This window comes from Ptychodera flava, chromosome 9 (genome assembly GCF_041260155.1).
Source record: "Ptychodera flava strain L36383 chromosome 9, AS_Pfla_20210202, whole genome shotgun sequence".
Classification (NCBI taxonomy): Eukaryota; Metazoa; Hemichordata; class Enteropneusta; family Ptychoderidae; genus Ptychodera; species Ptychodera flava.
Window position 1 is genome coordinate 28,288,234 of NC_091936.1, and position 26,710 is coordinate 28,314,943.

At 38.4% G+C, this 26,710-nt stretch overlaps 2 protein-coding genes across 5 annotated transcripts in view; one reads left to right on the forward strand and one right to left on the reverse strand.

Moving 5' to 3' along the window:
- Window positions 1-21: 21 nt before the first annotated feature.
- LOC139140571 (2-Hydroxyacid oxidase 1-like) lies at window positions 22-11,074 on the reverse strand. The gene is made up of 4 exons (XM_070709917.1): window positions 10,858-11,074; window positions 9,862-10,020; window positions 1,185-1,254; window positions 22-116 (listed from the first exon to the last, which is right to left on the reverse strand). The coding sequence occupies exons 1-4, from the start codon at window positions 10,894-10,896 to the stop codon at window positions 46-48; spliced, it is 339 nt and encodes a 112-aa protein (XP_070566018.1). The 5' UTR covers window positions 10,897-11,074; the 3' UTR covers window positions 22-45.
- An 8,127-nt stretch (window positions 11,075-19,201) lies between these two features.
- LOC139140567 (2-Hydroxyacid oxidase 2-like) overlaps window positions 19,202-26,710 on the forward strand; it is a 53,944-nt gene continuing 46,435 nt past the window's right edge. For 2 of the 4 annotated variants that reach the window (XM_070709912.1, XM_070709911.1), the window contains exons 1-5: window positions 19,202-19,451; window positions 23,344-23,495; window positions 23,882-24,171; window positions 24,686-24,919; window positions 25,351-25,509. In XM_070709912.1, the coding sequence (XP_070566013.1) occupies window positions 19,312-19,451; window positions 23,344-23,495; window positions 23,882-24,171; window positions 24,686-24,919; window positions 25,351-25,509 (975 nt within the window). In that variant the 5' untranslated portion in view covers window positions 19,202-19,311. Of the gene's footprint in view, window positions 19,452-23,343; window positions 23,496-23,881; window positions 24,172-24,685; window positions 24,920-25,350; window positions 25,510-26,422; window positions 26,493-26,710 lie in introns of all 4 variants that reach the window. The other 2 variants (XM_070709910.1, XM_070709913.1) reach the window with 2 other exon arrangements.

Here is a 26,710-nt window from a genome sequence, read left to right on the forward strand (position 1 = left end):
ACTGATCCTGTAGAAGGAGATGACTTCGTGGCCCGACTTCAAATTTCAGAGCTTCGATAATAGATCACTCCTGCTGACTAAAAGACACCTGGAGACATCACTCAGTCGGCTACAACCTGCAATTAAACGATAAAAACACGATAGGTAAGCTAAAAGTTAACGCACGGCTGCTCATAATCTGTGCATAACGTTCTTATCATCTCAGGATTTGGTGTGTGTTGTACCATGACAGCGTTCCTATAACTATTTGCCGTAACTCGGTTTCTTAACCTGTAAAGCGATAATGTTGTCTGTGCGGTATAGCGGCCATCCTGTATATCGACGGTTGGTTCAACTGTTTAAGTCAAACCTCATTGTGATACCTGTGTCATAAGAACACAACACTGCTAATTGTGGCTACTCTGCTGACATACACGCGAACATTAAAGCAAGGATACTCGCGTCAAATTCGAAACTTGAACGGAATGTGCAACCCTTTAATACTGAATTGCAGAATAATTGGATAGTTACACAAGAGTACATACTTCAACGAACAAACTGTACATGGTATTGTTATGAACAACATATTAAAAGCGGTAACATTGCTCAATGTCGAGAAGCAGTATACGAGCATTAAAACTATAAATTGATAAAAATACTCCGTGTTGCATTCCCGTTGTGACAGCAATTTAAAAGATTGGATATCATGTGTACCTTTAAACCAGTATACACCGCCTTTCTGAAATGTCTGATTCATATTGAAGAGGAGCGATAATCATTAGGTAGCCCATAATTGAAAGCAATTTATTTATTTAATTACTTATCGACTTTCATTTTTAACGAGCGCCCGAGTTACTCAAGGAGTCATTTTCATCGGAGCTCGATACATTAAAATCAGCCACTTCGTCACAAGTGAGGCATCAATAATTAGATGGGAATAAACCAACCCGATAACAGGCGTGTAGATAAATTCCTTAGTATTCAATGCATATATCAAACCATTTGGCAATGAATTTTAGAGTTTAGTTGCACGGTTACGAAAACCCAGCAGGCCCATTCTTACATCTGACTTTGGGATATAAACTTACCGGGGAACAGAGCGCATATGGTATTAATGGACGTTACTTTTGAGAAAACGAATAAATTGACAGATTGAGCGATGGTGCTTTTTCGTTTCTCACGAAAGCTAAATGCACTTCACATACCCATTAATGTCATAGCTCGGATGAACTCTTCTCTAAGAATTCGGAGTACAGCTTTTACACCCTCTTCTCCCTGTGGATGAGAAAAGAAATCTTGTATATTTTAAAGCTGCTGTATGACAGTGTACTGCCAAGGGAGTAGGACCTTTGAACAGTTAGTTCAATCCTGGAATAGACGTGACGCGCGATTAATTTTCTGACACAGGGCCCCCAAAAGTAGTGTTTTGTGATCTGATCGAATACTTATTTTGTGGAAATCCTACTACGGATGGAGCCACAAATCTTTTGAGTTCGCTTGCTGTCTGCGGAGGTGATACATGACTTGTAATGCCCGTTCTCAAACGATTGTCACACCGTGGGACAACACTTGTGTTCGCAATTCAGCTCTACAAAAGCTCTTACGCATACGTATAACGCCAATTTCACCGGACCCTGATTTTCTGTAATGACACTTAGAGTGTCTTTAGTTTCGGTCTTTCTCTCAACACCGATTTGCCTTAAGTGGCTGAGAGGGCGTGTCAATAGCGAATACGACCGCCAAAATGTTACACATTATCTCTACTGAATATTATCCCTTTTCGCAAAGAAAAAAATTAGCTGTCGTTAAAAAATGAGTGTAAAAGTGTCGTCCTCTTCTTCGTTCCATTTACAATGAAACGTTACTGATTTTGTTCGCTTCGCTGCATAAATCATAAACTTATTCGCAGTCAATTTATTCAGCACTACTGGATTTTAAGGGACATTTATTTAGGTGATCTCTGACTATGAGAAGTAGTGCACCTGGCCGAGCAAATATTGATTGGTCATAACCTGCCACCTGTCTTGAATTTTGTCATGAATCATATACTTCTCTAAAACCGCAGAGGAAATCAATTTCAAATTGTGCAAATAGCATCTGCTTATGAACCTTTTTAATGTTTGCCAATACGAAGAAAATTCAACATGGCGTTTTGCTGCAATATTTAATTTTTAAATTGGTACATCCCTGAAAATCTTTAAAAATGCCCTTCTCCTGCCAGCCAGTATCACTTTCCCCTGTGTGTCAATTGAAGTCAGTGCACCGTGAAAAGCAGTATGAAGCAAACCCTTTCCTATCCTCGCCGCCAAAGTCACGAAAGAAATGTTTTCTCTGACTGCGTAGTATATACCCAGTATGAGATATGATAGACCCACCGGAAGATATACATGCTTGTAATGTCTAAAGACACGAATATTATTATATAAAGCCATATTCAAATGTAAGACATAACATGCTCAACTGTGAATTAGATGTTTATCATTACTCTTAATAATTCATTAAATTTTACAACTCATTTATCATTATTTCTTGAAAATGTGCAGTGAATACAATACGGACAATTATACATTACAGTGATGCAGCTTAGAAAACAACATGTGAAAATTCTTTTCATTCAAATTTCAAGTGATAGGGCAAATTACAAATAAATACTCGAGGCAGAACAGGATGAAATACCTTCATGGCATTTTTGCTTTGTTTGGAACACTCTTACTGATATGTGTTCGGAATCATTTAGAAAACTGCTGTTGGCTGAAAATGCGCAGGCGTGGAAATTCAGAACCTCGTTCAAGACAATAGTCATCGCTGTTCTAAAATTGATCAGATATTCCTCTTTTGATCTTACATTTTTGCTATTCGGTAACCTTCTCTGAAACTTTTTCAGGGTGGCTAGTCCTCTTTTTCTCAAGTTAACTCTTCCATGTCGAATTTGTCTAAGATACTATGAAACTGTGAAATTTAGGTTATCCTGCATAGTCTCTGTAAAACGAGTCACCATTGATCATCAAAGTATTGTTATTTCAAAGTGGCGTTAGACGTACCAGACTTGATGCCATTTTTTCTGTACAGAAAAACAGAATTTGCATTTTGAAATTTAAGTCACAGTTATACAACTTGTGAATATCAACATGAACACATCAATGTGAGAACGCCTTCTGTACGATGACGGCCTCAAAGCTGTTATTAAATAAGACACGGTCATCAATTATTTCAGAACATTGCTTGCTCTTCAAGACAGACATCATGTTGTCCCGGATATGCTGGGGAACTGATTTACAGAAATGAAAACTGTGAGTCAAAAAGTCTAGGATGCGATTTCCAACGTCTGAGTTTTCGTCGAGCACTTCGGAAATATCGACTCTGCTACCATTAGGTTCTGGAACGGCAGAAAAAGGGATACCCTTCTTCTTAAACGCGTCTTTGACATCCTCTGAAGTGATGAAGTTCATTCGGTCGTCGCCCAGGATATCGCGTGTTGTTTCCAAAGATTGTGGTATCCTCAATTGTTGACGGCAACGATGATAAGCAGTAACCCACCAGGTGCCAAACTGTCGTACATCTCTTCTAGGGCGTCCTCGTGGTTAGAGAGGTAGTATACAACCTCCACTGCCTCGATAAAGTTAAACTGTTTTATCTTTCCGTTGATATCTTCTATCCCAATCTGTATGAATGCTTCAAAGGTGTCAGAAAACCATTCGAACTGAACGTCTTTGAATTCATCTTCGTTTTCAACAACGTACTTTTGGTATTTCCGGATCTCGTTGACGCACGGCTCGACCACGGTACAGCGAATACGAGGAAATTTTTCCTTCAGGTGACCAATCATCATCGCGTTTATTTCTCCAGCGCCAGTGCCGATGCTTAAAACACAAAACGGAGAAGCATCTTCTGGAGAACTGAGAGCAGCCCCACTGCCTATTTCGGGGTCATCATGGCATCTAGAAACGACGGGAAAACACTGGCACACCAACGGGGCATACGGTCGGACACCCATTTCACGCGGAGCAGAAACGTCCGTCTACAGGCAACGTAGTGGTCGACATCGCTACAAATTACGGACGCCGGGCAGTAATGATGAAGACATGTTGCTGACCACGAACAGCAGCAGCTGTGCAAACCGGGCCGACAATACCTGTTGAATCTACTGCTCGTCGCTACAACCACACGAACTACTTTGCTGATTGGAATCACACACAATATGAATCACGTTTCTCGTACTTACCAACATTAACCTATACCTAAAGGTCAACAAATAAGATTACTTTTTATCGAAAACAACTACTTTACCACAACCGAAATTTAAGTACGTTTAATGGACCATTGCACGTAGTTTCTGCCTACATAGTCCTCACGGTCGACAAAAATGATGTTTTTCATCACAAACAACTTTGTCACAACGAAACACTGAGTCTCTCAAAAATAAACATAAACGGAAAAATTGTTTCATATTTTATTTCCAATTTCTTGCTACCATGGTTCTCAGAGGTACATTTTATGGGCCATTGTATACATATGGTTACAACTACATGTAGTTTGCACAACCATGTATAAATCAGTATGGACCGTTTCACTGAAACATTGTTGTCAGAGGTCCATTTTACAGGCAATTACATGTGGTTCGTGCCTACAGTGACCTCAAGGTCGAGTAAAAGAATGATTTTCATCACAAACAACTAGTTTGTTACAACAGTACACAAATAAATATGAACCGTTTCACTGAAATATTGTCTTATATTTTTATTTCCAATATGTGGCTACCATGGTTTTAAGGGATCAGTTTTATTGGCAATTACACATGGTTCTTGTCTACATTGACCTGAAGGTTGACAAAATGATGGTTTTATCACAAACAACTAGTTTGTCACAACCATATACAAATCAATATGAACCGTTTCAATGAAACATTGTTTTATATTTCTATTTCCAATGTCTTGCTGCCATAGTTCTCATGTACAGGCTTTTAATGGCCAACGGCTTTATAATCGCACATCTGCAAGCTCGTCCAGAGGTACATTGTATTCACCATTACATGTGGCTCTTGTCTTGATTAAAATATTGATTTTCAGCACAGACGAATACTTGGCCAAAACAAGACACAAATCAATATAAAGCGTTTCACTGAAATATTATTTTGTATTTTTATTTTATAATTTCGGGTTACCAAGGTTCTAAGAGGTCCATTTTATAAGCCATTTCACATAGTTCTTGCCTACATTGGCCTCAAGATTGACAAAATGATGGTTTTGCATCACAAACAACTATTTTATCACATCCATACACAAATCAATATGAATCGTTTCACGGAAACATTGGTTCTTTTATTTGCGATTTCAGGGTTCCTAACATTGATCTTAGGGTCAAGAAAAGGATGGGCTTTTATCAGAAGCAACTTTATCTCCACCTTACACAGTAATCAACATGAACCCCTTTTACTTAAAATGGTTTTAAATTTTTATTTCGCTGTCAGGGTATCATGGTTCTCAATTGTCCATTTTCTCAACAATTGTATGTGGTCCTTGCTTACAATGACCGTAAGGTAAACGAAAAATATGACTTTGCATTATATCACTTCTTAATATTGTGAATGTTATAAATTACTTTTATCTTAATTTTACAGCAGTTAAAATGTTTATTTCAAATGTTATTATGTCATTGTTTTCCTTTTACCATTGTTTCGATTATAGGACCTGATACCTGCTTACAATTTCATTGAGATCAAAAATATCATCTCATAAACCACTTAATTATAATTGAAATCGCCCGCATACCTCCTTGAAATGTTTTATCTGATAATATACTAACTTGTGTGCATTCTTCCTTGTTGCGTGGACTAGTTGATGTATTGCAGTCAAATATGGTGACAACGAAAAGAAATGTCAATTCATTTATTCCCAGATATATATTAAAGGAATCAGAAGAGACCTACCATCTAACTCAGGGGACGCAAAATGCATGCACGTTTTTGGTTGACAGGAATATTTGCCAAAATCGCCAAAACTTATCATGAACAGGGGCCGCAGAAAAAGGTAAGCTCACATGGTTAATACTAAACATACTAATGAATATTTATGTTTCATTGTTATTATTTCATTGTAAAACTCCAGTACTAATATGTAATAATAACTCAACACTCTACGTTCCCATTTTATAAGAATAGTACAGCTGTGTATAGTACAGTGTTTCAAATTAGTCTGTGTGTCCATCTATATTTATGCAGAAAATATATCAATAATTAAATTATTTTTATTTGACATCAACCATCATTCATAGATGTTGACAATATGTTGATCTGCAATGTTACTTTCAAGAGGGGATTCATATAGGTACCAATATTCACATGCAGAAATTAAATGTCACCGTGAAATTTTGTTACTTTATTAGGTTACAATTTACAAGCTTTTGATCATCCTGCATGTCTTCCCTATCACTTATTCATTTCAAGAAATGCTATCGAAACTAAAAACAAAACCAAAAAGACAAAATTGAAGCTACAAGCTGCGTTGATGGGGCCCAAGCAGTTGTCATTTTTGCTATAGTATCAGCAACATAAGACAAGATGTCATTTTAGTCCGACCTGTTGCCCTTGTTCTTGCTGAGACATGTGATGTAAGTCAAATGTTATCAAGATCACCCCCGTATCCTTGAAAACGAATTGTTGCACATAGGTCAATATATACAAGGACACTAAACTCGTAGCTCTTGTATAGTAGTTGCTGTGGTACAAGAAAGTTGGTCAAAAGTTATTTAAGCTCATTCAAAATCTTGGAGAAAAGAATTTTGCCCAACTGGTCAATATCCGAGAAAATCAAACTTGTGGCTCGTGTAGTTTCTGAGATATGTAAAAGTAGGTCAAAGTCATTAAAGGTAATCTAAAAAAATTGGCAAAAGGTTTGGTACCATTCTCTTGAGCTGAAATGGCTTGTTGTTTCTGATGAAGATGATTTTTAATATTATAATAATTAGTTATTTCTTGGCCACTATACCTTTCTTCTTTAATGGCAATATGGCTACCGAACGACGTCGCTCACTAGCACACCTTTCGCAAACTTGAAAGTACTCGCATTTATTATCCTATGTGCAAACATTCAGCTCAAATTGTTTGTTGGTCCTGAGTTAGAAGAATTCTGAATATTATCTTATGGTTATTGTTCCTTTTTTTTTGAAAAACCACTATAGCCGCCTAACCACGCTACCGATCGTTATGCATTTTCCAAACTAGAAAGTACACATAATATGAACGATTTGAGTATTTTTTAAAATTCAAATGGTGCCATTGGTTTTGAGATGAAGAGGTTTGAATGTAATTCTATGGTTATCATAGGTTTTTTGTACAAACCAATTTGGCTGCCAAACCACATCATCGGTCCATTAAGTGCGCTTCTCAAATTTAAATGTACACGTACTAAAAATGATATGAGTAAAATTTCGGTTCAAATGGTGCGTTGGTTTTAGAGAAGAAGATTTTCAGATAATATTCCTTGGTAATCATAGGTTTGCACAAAAACTAATGTGGCCACCTAACTACGTGACTGATCCAAATGAGTTTTGCAGACTTACATGTCCGCATAACAATGATGATATGAGTAATATTTTAGTTAAGTGATGCATTCGTTTTGAAGGAGAAGTATTTTGAACATTCTTATCATGGATATCATAGGTTTGCGGCATATGACCGCCAAACCACGTGACTGATCCTTTATGACTTTCACAAAGGTGAAAGTACTCACATTTCTTCACACTTCGTATTAACTTCATGTCTTGGCAAGTTTATACAAGCTTGTCTCACAACTGTTTTTACCAAAAGAGTGGCAATGGCAGGTTGTTTGCATACTGTGGCTCATGTTAGGTGCAAGCTATGAGAGCATGTACCTTACACATGGACCCATAAAAAACAACAAAAAACAACAACTACATAATTATATGATACTTGACACAACCTGAGTTATTGTTATTTCATGATGGATCTGTTACGTAAGAAAAAACCGGTGAAGTCAGCGAATTTATTTTAAATACAATTTAATACAAAAAATAAAACTAATCACTAAGTCAAGGGATAGAGTACAAACTGAAAAAGTGTACAGGCTACTTATCTCAGCTGGGACGGCACAAAGCTCCAGAGTTGAGTCAGACACTGAGACAGAGTTAGCAGTCCTTTGGCTTGCAGGCTTGAAGTTGCACAAAGGCCACAGTATAAATCCAGCGTGGCAGTGAAGGTCTCGAAAAGTCTTCAAATTGATACTGCTGGAGTTTCCAAAGTCTTGATGTAACACGTCTGTGACACCATCCAAAATGTCTGACTGAAAACTGTGCTTCCCCGATATTTATACTAAAGTGGTTATATAAGAGAACAATCTAGAACCTGTATTGATATGCTAATTACTACACTAAAAATATCTCCACTTGTAGTAAACACACGACGAATTGAATTGCCAGAAGGTTCCAAACAAGACTAATTGAATTCAAGGCCTTTGAGGACATTGACCTCAAGAATGTTCTAGACTAATTAAACTCAGGTCATGAGTGGGGTAAAAAGACCTACATAACAGATCTTAATGGAAGAAAAAACTTTAGGATAACACACTTATTGCGTTATATTTAATCGAACTTTCAATTTTAATAGCGCTCAAATAATAAAGTGTTTACCGATGAGACGAGGCTTAGCCTATGAATGACACATTGGATGGTCACATGCCCTAAAATATAGGGTATTTGATAGAGATTATATTTACTACACGATGAATCTGTATCCAAGTAAGGTTTATTCAGGATTATTCATTTATTACACTATGTTTAATTGTAGTTTCATTATCAACAGACTTCTAATAAAATTTTAGGACGTGTTAACCCATGAGACATGGCTTATAAGGCTATACCTTGTACATTGACAATGCCATCGGCGGCCATATGACACAAATGTATGATAGCAGACACAGTTTATATTTACTTCATAATGCATCTATATCAAGGTCACATCTATGAAGGATAATACATTTGTTGTACTGTATTTATATAAAAACTCAATTTCAATGGCCGTCAATCAAAAATCTGCGAATTGTTCACCTATGAAACATGGCTTAATCTATACCTCATACATCGAAGACCCGTGATTGAAAATATGCATATACTTGATGCACATTATATTTCAAAAGCCTTCAATTAAAATTTTTGGAAGTGTTCAACAATGACACACAACTTGGCCTTTACCTTATACATTGGAGGCTTAGTATGACACAAAACATAGGATAGTTTACATACATTATACATTTACTCTGCGATGGATGTACATTAAATTAAGATTTAGTTAGGATAATATATGTAGTACACTATCTTTAATTGAAGTTTCAAGGTTAACAGCTTTCTAATAAGTGTTTTTGGAAGTGCTAATATAGGACATGGCTTAGCCTGCACAAAACATACGGCAATTGACTGAAACCATTTTACTACATGGTGGCCATTTAACTTTCAGCGACAGTGGAGGGGTGGGAGAGATCGCCACTTTTAATATGTTTGAGTAGCAGGGCTTCTGTTATTTTGACAGATGTGCAGGAACAATTTGCTAGCCAACCCCGGCTCTGATTACTGAAAGATACCTATTGGTGATGCTTGGGTCCCGGTAATGTTGTTTGCAGATTTAAGGGTTTTGTTGCAGAATAGCTGACGAAAGATGGTTTTGATTTCAGTCCAATCTAAAGACATCCAATTCCCGTCGAAGAGAGTCCTTAAATACCAGTGCAGTTCTCTTTCATGGTGTGATATGTTGAATCAGGAGACTGAAGATTTTTACTGAAATCACCTATGTAATAACGACTGAAGTGTCGTCAAACCTACTGGTAGCTGCTTTTTCTTCTACAGTTAATTTGAGTTTGAAACGGTATAACTTACATTACAGGCTAATCCATAGAGAACCGGTCTGCCGATGAATACGGCCCATGCCCCCAATGCCAACGCTTTTAGCACATCAGTTCCATTTCTTATACCGCCATCTACGTACACTTCTAGTTTGTCTCCAACTGCATCAGTGATATCTGATAGAACATCGATCTTTCGCACGAAGAGGAAGAATGAAATAGACAATCAATAGAAAATATGGCACAGCTAGCTCTTGTCCACAGCCACATGTTTGATACTATGAGCCCCAGAGAACTACTCTGATTATGAGCTAGACGGACGACAACTGATTAGCTTTTACATGGTAAATGTTGAGGGGTCTGTTCCCTTTCTTATTGTACAAAGTTGCCGTACAGAAGTTACAGTTGGTGACCAGTGGTAACTTTGAGGGAGGTTCGTGAGGACTCAAAAACAAGCATGACTTGTCGTCTCTCAAACCAATTTGAATATACAAAATCAAATCAAAGATTTTCTTGTCCATTAACTTTAAGGTAACGTAGTACAAGCCTTGAATTTTTGTTAAAACTTTCGCCAAGGAAACTTAAAACCATTTCCTTTCTTAATCAAGACAAAAATCAGGTGTTACCATGCTAAATTTGGCATCAGAGAAATAAATTACATAAATTGATTTAAAGTTCAAAATGGCCGCGATACCCTGTTAACTCTATAGGGACGTTGAAGGAATAAGACGATAAAAACTTTACTTACTCCCCGAGCATCAAAACGACCCCTGTAAACAAGAGACTAAGATAATACTGTAAAATTTGAGTCCGAATGTCTGTCCAAGAGGTGCATTCTGCCTTAAACATATGATGGGAAATTTCCCTTTGGCTAAACAGAGTCCCACTGTATGATCAAATTATACAATTGACACGCAACCAACACAATAGATAAATAAGCAATGATTTCAAACCACCTAGACGGGTAAAGCAAGTACTCTTCAACACACTACTTCAAACAGTTTTTCTCAATAGAAATGTGGAAGCTTACCGTTGCTTGATTGCGAACAATCCAATTGCCGACCACCATGATTGGATATCAGTATTCCCTCCACGCCATGTTCGGCAGCTAGTACAGCGTCCTTTCAGGATGATAGGTAAATTTGTGATCGTTTTGAGCCATCGTACATACTCCCATGAAATTCTGGCATCTGCTTTTGAAAGGTCAACAACTTCATCTAGGGTTCTTTCGGGCGAACAGCCGGTACCCTTGTCGATAGAATGAATGGCAAAGTTACTGATCAAAAAAATAAGTAATTTGTAAGGCTGTATTGATATGAATGACAGCCTGAGGTTAAGGAGAAAAGGATAATATAAATAAATGAGTACAGCTCCTTTTATTAACAAGAAGATATTTTGTGGCGCCTAAAGATAGACTGCGTCTCTGGGACAGATGTTCGGACTCTGAAATGTTTGCATTACTTTCTTTTGTTTCTCGCACCTATGTGGGTTCATTTTGAAGCTCTCAGACTGAACCAAATTATCACAATCCCACTTTTGCGAATCCAAAATTAATTTTTCCCATTGAGTTAACACAATGACGGCGGCCATACTGAATTTCGGGTGTCAGGAAATAGTGCCCATGGGTAATTTGCTTTTCTACTTCTAATGTTTAACGTTGATGCCCGATTGTTTTTCTTGATTATGAAAGAGAATGGTTTAAAAGTTTCCTTTAGGTAAGTTTAGCACCTAAATACTACTAATCCTGTTCTCTTTTGTCACCTTGCAAATCTGAGCCGATTATCCCGCCCCTTTTGTGATATATTTGATATTGACATTTCCATTGACAACGCATGCATGCACGGGCTCTTAAAGAAAGGAAATCAACTTCATTTTAATCAACCGCATTTGCTGGCAGTTTCAAAGTGATAGAAGCGTTCATTATTCGAAGTTGTAAGTAAGGTTATAATACTTTATCGTGCGGACGAATAAAATGCATACTAAAGATAGTCAAGCTGCACTCTTTGAAGTAAATTTATTCATTATTGATGGTGCACGAACACTGTACTCTCAAGCTGATTAGCTATTGGCATTATACTGTCTCAATCGTAGACTTACAAGCTACAAGTTACAAGCTCATACAAATTACCTTTGACGGTTGCAATTTCTCCATCCGGATGTGCCATGCCATGGAAGGCTGTCGGTGATATGCAAATCGGCGCATCTACTTTCTCGCCGAGGACACTGGTCGATATGTCTACGACTGATACATCTCTGAGTATCCGGGGTTTCAACCAATACCTATGAAATTGGAAATATAACGTGCATTTTGAGCACATTAAGACTACATCTTGCGGTGTTTGGATAAACTTTACATCCGCTTAGTTTTTCGAAAATAGAAAATTTTATTGTTTTCTCCATAGCGCTAACGCAGTGATGGCGGCCATTTTGAATTACAAATATCGGTAAATCTTGGGTTATTTCTCTCTGAGTACCAAAATTAGCATGGTGACTCCCCGATTTTTATTCTTTATTTAGTAAGAGAATTGCTGAAAGTTTCGTTCAGGAAAGTTTGGGCAAAAGTTTAAGTCTTTCACTTTCGAGGTGCATACTACCTTAATACTGAACTGTCATGTCTTCTCTATTCAAGCGTGAAAGTGGACTAGTCGAGACAGCTATGAAGGCATAATGGTGTTCATCTAACAGTGATGTAACCATCGCGCAGAACGCGGTGTTGTGTTTAGATATGAATTGCAGCTCGTCACGGTCAAGTCGGAAAACATAGTGCCACTAATTTAAAAGACTCATTCAGAAGACCTACAGCGAAACAGAGGAAACGATCTAATCACAGACAATTTTGTGACAGTTTTGGGCACTGTCATGGGAAAGGTATTTATGTGTACGCCGGCTTTCACCCTTCTTTTGCACGTCCCATGTAGATTTTATACCGACTTAGAGGAATTGTTCAAAAATGTATACTTTTTAACTTAAGCTTTTAACCGTAGCACAACTGTTGATCCTAAATGGCTATTGTTGACATATGTCTTTTTGTTAGAAATGTTGACTTTTGACATAGGTATTCGGCAACATATGTGAACCTTTGATCGACCCTCCTACACACCCACCCCACCCCTCCCCGCTTAACGGAAAATTGTTGTTTGTGCTTTGTAGTTTGACCGTCTAGGGTACATCTATATCCAATGCGGGACCAAATGCGTTTCCCGTGAGGTTGGGGTTAAAATATGGGTAGGATAAACCATAGTCCTTCATCTTGAAGGAGGGATAGTGGGAAAACCTAACGCAGTTTTCAGTTTAAAGTTGTCACACAAGTCTGTGCCTTGTGACCTTTGCCAATATGTTATAGTTGCACCTCGGGGGTCAGGGAGTGACCGTTCGGGCTCATTAAGCTTTCAGTAACTGAAGCAAATACTCTATGTTGTCGGTTATTAATTGCACCATTCAAAAGTTTTTATTGAAAGATGACAGTAAAGGGTGGACCATTTGATATCCTGAGGAAGGGGTCTGGAAGATTGATGAGGTAGCATTATTTTTTTACCTAACCCATTGTACATTATTTTTTCCACTCTCTGATTTCTAGCAACTTTTTTGCAGTCATTTTAATAGGTTTTTCCCCAACAACAAATCAACAGAGTCCTTTACTGGGCTTGGATTTCAATATCGTACATAAGATAATCATACTCTGTTTAGGACATAATACTTGTACATATGTTCAAATGTTTACGCCTCGGGAACTGAGTGTAATTCTATCGATAAAATAAATGCACATGATCTGAGGAAAGATGACATATCTGCATCCAAGGTACATCTGTACCTATTGAACATTTCGAAACAACCATTCCAAAAATGATCAGCTGAATTTACCACAGAATAATTCCAAAAACATTCTCTTTAAAAGCCATCTTTGATCTTGCCTTTTGGTGGCCTATTTACAATACACATAAAAACTCAAAGTAGTACTAAATATTGAAATTTAAGTTCTATTTACGTTTTCTCTTTATTATGAATTACGAGGTATGTATGAAAATGAAAATTTAATCTGTGAAGCAATATAGCCTGTTCTCTTTTCCATGAGCTGTAAACGTACGCACGTTGAAACACTTTTGAACTGTTGCTAAAATGTCTAATGACCAACGGTTAATCTCAATCACAGATGTGATAAGCTTATCTTATCTTATGTTGACATCCCAAATTACTTTGCGATGCCAAACTTCAGTTGGAAGAAACCAGCCAACAAACTGTAAAAGTTATAGAAAGCAACAAGTTACTACATTTACCTGCCACGATTATGCTCTTCGGATCCAGCTATAAGAGGGACACATTATACTCAAATATAATCTCTCCCCATCCCATTTGGCCAAAGAACCATAGTATATTTGATACAGCCTAAAATTTGCGCCGAATGGTGTCCTGAAAATAAAAAATGTGTACCACAAAGTAACTTTAATGGATTTTTCCTGTCACCTTAGTGCGTCATTTTTTGTAAAGCCTTCTTTGTCTGATTTTTTCATTGCCCGGAATTTTTTTTCAAAAATCTTTCAGACTTCCCCAGGATATCAAATGGTCCACCCCTTAGTCCAAGATTGTTCTTATTCTCTTTCTCGGACCTGCACCCAGACCTGAATTAATACCATGTATGCATTCTGACTCGTCATTTTGTGATGATAACCTAAGGTCGGCGGGTCATGATCAGTAGGTGAATGCTATGGCTTGATGTTACGTTATGTCAGTCATACCATATACAACGAGGACCGCAATACAAGCCGTCATATTTCTTACTACCTGCGATAGGCTTCTCTGTTCTCTCTGAGGGTTTCTTCATTATCAGCCCCTGAACTGTAATATGACCACGCACTTATTGGTAATATCTTCTGGGCCTGTTCTTCGAAATCGTCCAGACATAGCAACTGGTTGGTATCCATTGGTTTGCCCTCGTTTATAGCTTTGAAAAGCGTTTACAGTGGTGGGCTATAAACGACCCGGAGGTAGGGGTCACATATGTATACGTCACAGATTTATAGTTCTTTTGACAGGCTTCCTCGAGTTAAAATTTATGACGTGTACAAGAGCAATCAACAAACTATTCTTGCAAAGAGCATTTCATACGTTGTTTCTCGACGGGCGGGCGATCGTGCGACGTCTTTAGTATCAGTGGAACGAGTGCGTGGGAATTTGAATGGCGGGTAGCGGATTGTCGGTCAATATTTCCCCGTATGCCAGTACATATGCTTGCTAAAGGGATTTTTCTGATGAACGGAAAGAGAAATTTCATTCTACTGCTCGGTAGGTATCTCGAAAAGGCCAAATAATTGTTTTTGGAAGCCTTTGTAATGTGGAAAAAGCTCATCTTATTCGTGCAAGATATGTGATTTGATGAACACAACATATATATAAACTGCGGCTGTAGGCTAATATGCCGTTGAACTCCAATTCTAATGAACCTTTTTGGGATTATAAATTAAAAATTATGGTAACGAGTTCAGAGGTAGAATGCGTCCTGCTGGCACCTGGGTCACTGCAGAAGCGAGACCCACAGTCAAAGCTAAATGTCGAAATTCACTCGACCCCATCGGAGTCAAGTTTTATGTTGAGTTCGGAAGAAAAGTAGTTCTGTAAGATGACTACGCAGGCGGACCTTGATTCGACATGCCAAGTGGGTCATTAGGGTGACCTCTCTAGGGAGCTGACATCATGCAGCAATACCCGAATCAGTGTTAACTGGTGAAGAAACAGCACCCTTGAAACCAGTAGGAATTGCGGACTGTTTCTGAAATACTGTAAGTGAAAATAGGCCTAAATTATCCGTCGCTGATCGAGTCCTGGCTGACATATATCGCGATTTCTCTCTAATAATATAATGACCACTGTTGATAATTTGTAGTAATGGATGATCGTCGAATATTGTGTTAGGCAAGGCGTTATCGCAAATGCCATCATCGTGTTCACTGATCTCCGGGCAAGGTACAGACATGCTCTAGAATAAAGCAAACAAAAAAGCAGGTTGCTGTGTAACATAAAAACTCTGTGATCATGAGAATAGTTCGAATATATGCGGCTAGTATAGAGGCAGAGTTTGTGAATGTCCGGTCACAGTTGTCCGGTCAAGTTAATTCATTTGTTGTGCAATAGGTGTTGCTTTCCTTGCTTCTCTTATACGATAAAAAAAATTGTGGCCAACAAAAGTCCTCGCTGTTAGAGCAACAAAGTAGATCCCCGATAACATGGTGGTGTCTTGACAAATTGATTTAAGCTAGGTTTACAGTGTGCTGCAGTTTGAAGAAAAGTATACATATATCGGTCTCAACACAGATTTGACATCTGATATAGAATTGCTGGTTTCTTTCTGTGCTTAAATACTCATCCATAGTTCTCATAATTTGTCTTCTTACTCGATGACATTTTGGTCTTCACACAGTCTCTACTATTTGTTTTATAAATATGCAGGACAATACACTATTAGAGAGCATGCGAGGAATCTCTAAAGGGCAAATTGGCTGGTATGGAGTGGGATTCAGGGAAAGGGTTTGCCGGACAAAAGCTTATTCCCGTTTGAAATTGAGCTTTTGTTAAAGGTAGTATGCGCCTCGAAAGTGAAAGACTTAAACTTTTGCTCAAAATTTCTTCAAGGAATATTTCAACCATTCTCTTTCAAAATCAAGAATGAAAATCGGGGGGGGGGGGGGAGGTCATCGTGCAAATTTTGGTACAAGAGATACAAATTACCCAGATTTATTACTGATAGTTGAAATTCAAAATGGCCGCCATCCCTGTGTTAACTCTGTGGGGAAAAATAACATTTTCGATTTTCGAAAAACTTAGCCGGTGAAAAGTTTCCGTACACCAAGAGCTTTAAAATGAATCCCCACACGTGATAGATCAGAAAAGAATGGTAAAAGTTTGAGAGCCCGAATATCTGTCCACGCGAGGCGCATTATAACTGAATGTACTTCAGAGCGGTATACTTACACGTGATATCGCCCCTCCTTAAAATTTCTCGTAATTCTCCTGTAAGCTGTCTCTAATACGTAACAGGAGAGGATATTTGGCGAGTTCTACATTTAATTATATTTCACAACATAACTGATCAATTAATAGGTTCACCGTCTTGAGTGTTCTTTCGCATTAGTTCAAGGGTTTTCATCGAATGTCATGTATTTCGTCTCATTTTCATCCTGTGAACACTGACGTCGGACAACCTACTGCTGTTTATATGTCTCATCTAGGTCAAGTAAGCTTTTATGAACGTTGTCAAAAACAGTGCATTCGCGATACATATCTTCGAATCAAAAGTGCAGTATGGAGGAAAATATTTGCACATGTCAGTCATGTAAGAATACAGAAAATGGAACGTCGCCTCTGACAAAGAAATGCGATTTTGGGTCTGACTACAGGGGCCTGAAATGACGGAGGGGGGGGGGTTATCGTTTAGGGGAGGTGCTACACAGGAACTGGTTGATAATAAGTTTTACATTTGATAAGACTTGTTCGCGGCAACTCTCAATGATATAAGTGGTCCGCTTTGGCACAAAGTAGGTCACACTAACAAATTCATGCTGTATACAACCTTCCCTGAAGAGGTCATCTTCTGCACCTTCTCGGTGTAACGACGTCAAGTAAGACTTCAGAATTCACCTTACTACTATGTTGATGCTGTCTTTTGACAGCGAAGAGCGACACGCCCTCTATGGCTGTATCATACTTCTTTTTGCATTGTCTACTAGAACCCCTCAGTAGTTTTTGTATAATACTCGCAAGTTTTAGACTATTATACCAAAACTACCGAGAGATTCCAGTCAAATTCTTGCGTGACCGAGCGAACGCCTATGGCACGACGTAGGGGTACTATAAAGGATATTTAGAAAAGAAGTGGCGTAACATCATGAAAATGGTCTCATGTGACCCCATAAACTTGACTTCTTTTTTCCTGGGAGTTACTAGAATGGCCAAGCGTGCATATAAAGCTTATGAAAATGCATATTTGTAATGGTTTCTGTCATCAAGCGCAAACGACACGCTACCAGTTATAGTTTTACACTTCAAGCAAGTCTAAACTACTGCAAGTATTGATGAGCTCGTAGCAGTTAGCCGATAACCTTCAGCTAAAATGCATTTTGTTGCATGAATTTCCCTCTGTGGTGAAGAAACACTGGGACAACCAAAACTTAGTTCAGATCAACACAGACAACGGAGTGGGGTGGGACTATGGCGTTAAGCAGTCTCCTTTAGGGAATATTGGAAGGATGATGAGCATTTATTCCAGTATCATCGGGGCCGGGAAGGCTTATATTGGGGATATTTACATTTATTCCTTTTGCTTGGCGAAGAACGCGGGAAAATAACCAGTAAGTGGGCAGGTAGGATTTAGCTTTTTGTATGATATGGGGGGGGGGGGGCGTAAATCATTCGGAGGGTTGCGGACATTCGGGAACTGAACTAAGGGCGAAAAGTATAAGTCGACAGTTTTTTGAGTTTCTGAGTAGGGGAAAATTTGTGAGTGCCGCGGGAGGGGGCAGACGGTTTCCAAATAGTATCAGGTGGACAGTTGCATATTGGTTTCACTGTCCCATAGTTTAATTTTGTTTTGAACCCCTTATATGAGTCCATATATATGCAGAACCACCTTAGGCGAGCGTATTTAAATGTAAAAACAACTCTGCGACATCTCGAATGCAACTTGCTTGCTTCCTCGTCAGAAGACTGAGCAACCAGCAAGTTAGTCAAACCAGCAATGGCTTTGTTTTTCATGTACTTAACTGAGGTACATAAAAAACAAAGAATTTTTTTTAACATGTGGGGGCACTGAACCGATTTAAATATTATCATCATTTTCAAATTTACATCCAATCTCACAATTGATTGTTCCATGCAGTGAAGAACAGAGCGTACAAGGGAAAACAAGTCACTATAGGAGGATACGTATTGATACCGAACAGCTGTTGTGTCTGGAAAATTTCGAAGAACAGGCCCAGAAAATATATCCGATAAGTTCAATAGGAGCGGGTCGACAGTTGCACACAAGTATTCAGGAGGTGATATAATAGGGCAACGGCAAACAGATAGTTCCTTCGGGGAAAGGAGTGATGAAGGGCAGGGGAGGATTCGTTAATTGGTTGCAGAGCCGAGTGGATAGTGTTCAATAGATAGTGGATAGTTGCACACAAATCTTGTCTCAAAATTGTTGAAAACACTCCACAAGAGTATATTCACATAGTAAAATACAACTCTGATCGAAAGATGTCGAAACCGACTCGGACATGTTGACGACCTCGTGATACAAAAGAAACAGATAAAAAACAAAACAATTTGATCAAGATTTGGGAGGAGGCGCTAAACCAATTCAAAATCTTATTATCATATTCAAATGTGCAACCAAGTTCAGCAAGTTCACGAGTGAGAGTCCCATACGGCGGCGATACACGACGTAACCACAGTGTGTATATCTGTATGCTCGTTCAAACCCAGAGTAGTAAAACACTGACGCAAACCAATGGATAACAACCGGTTGTTATGTCTGGAAGATTTCGAAGAACAGGCCCAGAAACTGTTACCAATAAGTGCGTGGTCATATTACAGTTCAGGGGCTGATAATGAAGAAACCCTCAGAGAGAACAGAGAAGCTTATCGTAGGTAGGAATTGGACTAGCTCTGTGTGTCAGGTCTGTGTGATTACCGGCCACGCCTCCTCTCTCTGATGGGAGATATAGCCGCTAGCACCACAGGGTATTGCAAGCAATATTCGTTTGGAAGTTATGAATATGATCAATAAATGTCATGTATTACACTTTTTTCATTACACAAGCCTTACGTGTGTCGAGTGTGTGCCTATTACTTTACCCTCGCTATCTCTGTATAGTATTTCAAAGAAAATAGTCCATATCTTCAATTGTCCTCCCCAATCCCCTTCATTTATTTGTTCTACCGATCACCAACGTAGGGGCTTATCGCCCTGACCAAATAACTCGTTAACAGCTCATAAGGTAGCCTTATGAGCTGCTAACGATTTATTTGATCAGGGCGATAAGCCGCGATGGTGATGGGTATAACAAATTACTGAAGAGGATTAGGGAGGGCAGTTAGTAGATATGGACTTTTCTATAAAATATTGTGCAGAGATAGCTATGGTAAAGTAATAGGCACACACTGGACACAGGTAAGGCTTGTATTATGAAGAAAAATAATACATAGCATTCATTGATCATATTCATAACTTCTAAACGAACATTGCTTGCAATACCCTGTGGTGCTAACACAGCCCTGCCATGCAAAGCCAGAATAGGGCATGTTGTTTCGCTATCCTTTGCGTGTAACCGACCTTCAAAAACGTGCAACTGCGCATCACGTGATAACGATATTTCAGCTTTACATCCCAAAATGGCGAAGTACAAGCTGTCATGAAGTTATATAATTAATGCATATGCCAAATTTGAAGTTTAAATTCATTTCAAATTTCAAGTTTTTTATTCAACTGTGTAGCCTAAAAAAGGCAAAAGGTAACACATCGGTGAATTGTGGACAAACAAGCTGTAGCTTATCTGGTCATCAATGACGTTTACATGGCCTACTTTCTGTCGGTGACATCCACCTGGGAATATTTAATTCCTTGACTCCCCTGACAAAATGTTACTCTGACATTATTTGTGGGAGAGGACTTTCAGAATGTAGTCGTAAGGTAGCGTGACTTCGACTCCAAAGCTAATGACTCGATGTTGAGAAATTATAGTCACTAAGTCCCGAGGCGAAATGTGGAATTTTGCTTACCTTTCTACAAGTAACACGGCGACATAGAGTTGCTGTCGAAATTTAATGAACTCATCGGAGCAAATCATAAAGCTAAGAAACAAATTGTAAGATAACTTATTGTGCGGATTTTGCCAATCTACAGCTGCTTACCTAAAGCTGATATGCCAAATGGGTCATCGTGGTGACCTCTTAGGTATACGTCATACAGCATGGCCTGAAGGGGTGTTAACTATATATGTACAAAACTAGAGCAGACAACCACCCTTGACACCAATAAGATAAGTTTTGAACCGGTGAAATCGAATGAGTAATCGATTTCTGTGTATAGTATGATGCCAAAGCCCCCTAACAGCTAGTGTCAGGGATGAATAATGGATGGCTCGTTTGTGGGAATGAATTAAGTCTTCAAGGTTTTTCAGCACAAATGTCACCATAAGTAGCAACGATTTATGAACAAGGTTGAAAACCTTTCAACAAATTGCAGTCCTCGATAAGAAAAGGTTGATGTTTATATGCTCTAAATTAATAAAACAAATAATTTGAGCCAACGTTAGACAAGAAAAGTCGAATATAACTGCATGACTTGAAGCAGAGTTGGTAATGTCCGGTCTGGTTATTCCTATTTGTTGTGTAAGAAGTTTTGCTTCTGTGAGACAATATGTAAATGTGTTGCTAAATTGATCTGCTCCGAAATTCAGACCAAATAAGAGCCACAAGGTAGACTTTGTGTGCAAGAAGCGTTGATTGCATAATCAAATATATGGGTGCTGTTGTCACGCGGGGGGTTTTGAGTGAGGAATATATTAGGGGAACTTCACTCATCTGCTACTAAGGATAACCATATATGACTGAAAATGCTCACGTGTTTCATATGTGTTGCACTTGTGTGTAAATTTCAACCGTTGCCACATGTTTGCAACTTCAACATAATGAACAATATTCACCACAGATTAATTCTAAAGGTCATTAAGTATACAAATATGTAATTAGCTGAAATAAAGAGACTAAATTTCTTTGGCCGCTGTCATTGTATCACCACTACATATTGGAGGTGTAATTGCCTTTGGTCAAGTCCTGAAAGCTATGTATGCCAAACTGTAAAAGCTCATTAGATATGCAAATTATAAATTAGCTGGCATGAAAGTGCAAAATGACTTTCAATATTCAAGTTGTCTTAACCAGGTATAATCATCTATGGACATAGCATGTTTTGCCAACTTTAATCGAGTAAATCCCAGTATATATCCCTAATTAGCAAAGTTCACTAAATATGCAAATAAGGAATTGACTGAAATGATCTCATTTATATGCAAATTAGAAATCGGCTGAAGTAAAAATGCTCAATGACTTTCAAGAATATTGTATCATAGTATCTTCAATGTACGTACCAAGTTTAATCAACTTTGGTCCGGTCAATTCAAATGTATATCCCTAATTTCAAAAGTTCATTTTACATACAAATAAGGAATTGGCTGAAGTAAAAATGCTCTATGACTCTCAGTGATGTTGTATCATAGTATCTTCAATGTACATAGCAAGTTTCATTTATTTTGGTCAAGTCAATTCAAATAAATATCCCTAATTTCAAAGTTTATTATATATGTAAAATTAACTGAACTAAAAATGCTTAATAACTTTCAATAATGTTAACTCATAGTATCTTCAATGTACGTACCAAGTTTTGTCAATTATGATCAAGTCAAATCAGATATATATCCCTAATAAGGAAAGTTCATTAAATATGTGGTGGGGGAATTGCTTTTTCACTGGTAGGAAAGGGGGGGTCACCACATTTTCAAAAACATAATACCAACAATAAAGTTCACTTTATGCCATGGCCATGATCGACCCTCTTTACCGGCGGGCCGCCTTAGCCTGCCGGCCCCCCCGGCCGTAAAAACTGAACGCTCCCTAAAAACTTTAAAGGGACATAAGCTGTAACTTGTGGCAAGTTTTTTTCTGTATTCTGCTTCTGTATATCAACTACCGTGTCTGACCCTACTCCGTTTGTCATGCTGAAATTTTGAGTATTCTTTTTGTCAGCACAGCTTGTATGTGTGTAGTGATCATTGTTTATTGTTTACAAATGAATTCTAGTCCGGACTTGAATACAATTTTCAACAACAACAATGGAGATTATACTCATATAGGTTGTGTTAATATGCTAAATACTTGGCATTAAATTACAGTTTAGAGATTCAATGCTGAAAGTGTAGAGAAACCACAAAACAAATAACCAAAAGATACAATTTATGGGGCTTTAAAGTTTTAATGCCCTCAACGGTCATTTTACTTATGTCTCACTTCAGGTAAAAATGTTTAAAATGTTTTTATCTCCATGGGATGGCACTTCCGCTGTTCTGATATTGCTAAAATTAGCCGCGGGGAATATACTATCTTCATAAAAAGAAAACAAAAAAAAAAAACAAAAAGAAACCGAACAAAAACAAACAAAAACCCAACATTTATTTAATTTGAACTTTAGAAGTGAGAAATCTAACCGCTAAATAGGACGTTCCATTTTCCTGCTTTGAGAACAGTTGTATCTTGTTAATATGGTGTCCCCTTGAAAATCTTTGCAGTGGGCATAAACATCTTGGAAGGGGACAATATTGGTAACAACGTTGATAAATGTTCACCTGTACAGTGTGCTGCTTTATAATTAAACACATCCACCAGACTGCAAACTGCAAAAGTGGGTTTTTATAAACATTCTCGGCTATAAACGCTTGAAAAAGCCTTTAAAGAGTGACGAAAAACAATTTTGTCTTCTTCACAGATATTGGTTGAAACCCCGAATACTCAGAGATGTATCAGTCATAGACATATCAACTAGTGTCCTCGGCGAGAAAGTAGATGCGCCAATTTGCATATCACCGACAGCCTTCCACTGCAAGGCCCATTCCGATGGAGAAATCGCGACCTGTAAAGGTAATTCACGATTCTTCGCTGACACAATATACTACTTGGAACCAATAGCTTTACAGCGGTATCCGATTTACTCAAGGTTGAAGTTCGATGTCCGATATGTATCAATGAACGAATTCACTCTTAGCACAGCAATAATAAGACATTTCGTCTCCATATGTTGTATATGTAAACTGGCAAACTGAATTATACTAAATCATGACGTCGAATCGTGTCTTACAATGAACCCAAAGTTTCAAAGTGGATTTTGGTGCAATTAATATTCTCATGATCTAGATGATATAAGAAGACAGACACACATTGTGAGACAGACAGAGAGACAGACCCTGACAGACACAAATAAGTTTAACTTTCCCCTCTTTTCAAACGATACTGAATGATACATTTAGGTGCGGCGGACATGAACACACTTATGACACTGAGTTCAATATCCAACAAATCACTGGAAGAAGTCGCTGCCGCACGACCAAATTCACCCAAATGGCAGAATGTGTACCCTTTGCGTCATCGTGACATCACGAAAGATATTGTGAAACGGGCTGAGAGGGCGGGCTTTAAAGCGGTTGTCATGTCAGTTGACATCCCAACGGGCGGTTTCAAGAGAAGAGCTGTGAGGATAAGTGGACAAACCGTGTTCCCGGACGAGTATTTCGGTAATCTCGATAGATACATCAACAAGGTATTTCTCGGCATGATGTTTGGTTTACTTTTATTGTTCGATTTTTTCACATGTAGGTAATTTCACTTCGATGAACACGTCACATTTGTATTCATAATTCCGAACAATGCAGGGGATCTTCTATAAAGATATGTGCATTTAGCCGACTTAACAGTACGATTATCATTATCGAAGTCTGTCAGGACTTTGTATAAATTCTAAAATTAAAACCGAGAAGTCTTTAGTTTATATTTATTTAAAATATTAAACGTTTTCTCAATCATGCCTCAAATATCATAAAATATTTATCGTTTACGTTCACAGTATCACATGCTTTGCAAGCAAGTATGGAAGGACAAGTTTCCATCGTCTCATGTAAAAACCTGATATAAAATGTGAAACAATGCTCAAAATTAACTTTGTGAAGGTTAGGTCGACATTCCCAATAAACGTTGTTATGCCACATGTCAAATGTAGCACCCGAAAGAATAAGTTCTATCGATGACAACTTTGTTTCTCCCGTCTCATAAATAAGACTGCTAGATCTTCGCCCGACATCCCCCAAGTTGATGACCCTATTGATGTTTCACTTGGAGACCCTAAAAGTGCATGGGAATATATAGATTGGCTCAAAACGGTCACAAAGTTGCCCATCGTCCTGAAAGGTATTCTGACGGTAGAGGACGCTATACTGGCAGCCGAACATAATGTACAAGGAATACTGGTATCCAATCATGGTGGCAGGCAGTTGGATTGTGTACCAGCACCGGTAAGACATAACATTTCTATAGTGAACGTCTTTTCATTGAAATGGAATTCACACCAGAGTTACTCCCATGCAGTCACAGATGTAGACTGAAAGATCCGTCGCTCGAGGACGCTCTCTGCTCTCCCCTCTTAGAGAGCGTCCTCTAGCGACGGATCTTTCTGTCTATCACAGATGATGTGTGATGTATATTTCAGGAACAGTGTTAACCTCTTCAAGAATACATTATCAGTGCAGGACTGTCGTCATTAAATACATCCTAAGTATTGATCGATCACAACTAATCAGCTGCAAGTTTGATTCAGATTGAAAAAAATTGAAATTACCTGCTTCTCCACAATCAGTCCCGGATAGGCTTCAACAAGCTTTCAATGTAACCCTGCGACTAGGCTGTTTATTATCTACATCATTCTTGTCACTTTGTGTTTCCAAAGATCGATGCTTTGTCTAACATCGTCGACGCAGTTGGCGACAAACTGGAAGTGTACGTTGATGGCGGTATACGAACTGGCACTGATGTGCTGAAAGCGTTGGCACTGGGTGCAAGGGCCGTATTCATCGGCAGACCAGTCCTCTATGGATTAGCCTGTAATGTAAGTAATGCCATCTTGCCGACCCTATTGAAAGAACGCAGAATGCTCCTGAGATCATGCAAGGACAGACGATTCGTTTTGCTGTTGTTGAAAATAGTGTTTTTAGACAAAGAGTTTAAATTCTATCAATTTTTAAACGCAGTTTCTATATCAAATTGCCCAGGATGTCAACATCGCCTGACTTTGTATTCAGTGTGTTCGCATATATCTGTGTATCAACAGCTTCTTTCGTAAACGGGAAATTGAAGGTAGATAATCCATTCGCCTCCTTGAAGACAGTGGTAAAGTCCCACTCTAATAAATAATGCTGTTTTCAATGATATTTGTTACAGTTCAGAGCTGAAGGGACAAACACTCGGTAGAATTGTCTAAAAGACATACTCCGACGATATGAAGGCCTTGTCTTCGTTGAAAATTTGTAAAAATACTAAAAAAAGCATTAATTTTATTTCCGACGTTTCTTCAACCCGCTGTTTCTGATTGCTCGGAGTAAAAAGCGTAGGCCCCTATTTGCTCTGAGAATTTTTTCATAGCCTCCCTGGCACCCCACTATTTCTCTCACCCATTCCCATTTCTGCCCTCCTCTGCCTCTGATTCTGCTCGTTCAATAACTTTTATTGGTCTCCAAAGCGTGAATCTGTGAGGATCGTGGATCAATCAAGCGACGCCAAGTAGTCAGGCAGAGAGTGACAATAAAATATTTGTGGTTATATTCTTCGTTTAGAAGCACAACAATATTAACATTTAGATGAAACTGTACTCATTTTGACAGAAGATATGCCGATAAGGGTCCGTGAACTTGCCACTGTGGGGTAATACTCTTGTCAATACATTTGCTATCGTACATAAACGAACAACTGATGGCATGGCCACGAGAACATCTTAAAATGTAATACTTTGTTCATACTTGCAGGGAGAAGAAGGGGTGAAGGCTGTCCTTCGAATTCTCCGAGAAGAACTTCTCCGAGCCATGGCTTTAACAGGTAAGTGAACTTAGTATGTGCAATCTATCTATCTATCTAGAAAATTTGCATAGCGCCTAATATCCAAAGTTAAACAATGCTCAGTGGCGCTTAGAGTTACAATGAAAATGCTCTCTGGAAGATGTAAGTTTTTAAGCGTCTTTTGAAAATGTTGACATTAGGAGATATTCTCTCCAGATTATTTTACAACCCAATTCAACAATTTCAATTATCGTGTA

Excerpts from the sequence above, each read along its gene's own strand:
- LOC139140571 (XM_070709917.1), bottom strand. The coding sequence starts at position 10,896 with ATGGTGGTCGGCAATTGGATTGTTCGCAATCAAGCAACG. Across the intron at positions 1,255-9,861 it reads TCTATGGATTAGCCTGTAAT|GGAGAAGAGGGTGTAAAAGC; the intron begins GTAAGTTATACC and ends TCTCATCCACAG. Across the intron at positions 117-1,184 it reads CCGAGCTATGACATTAATGG|GTTGTAGCCGACTGAGTGAT; the intron begins GTATGTGAAGTG and ends GTTTAATTGCAG.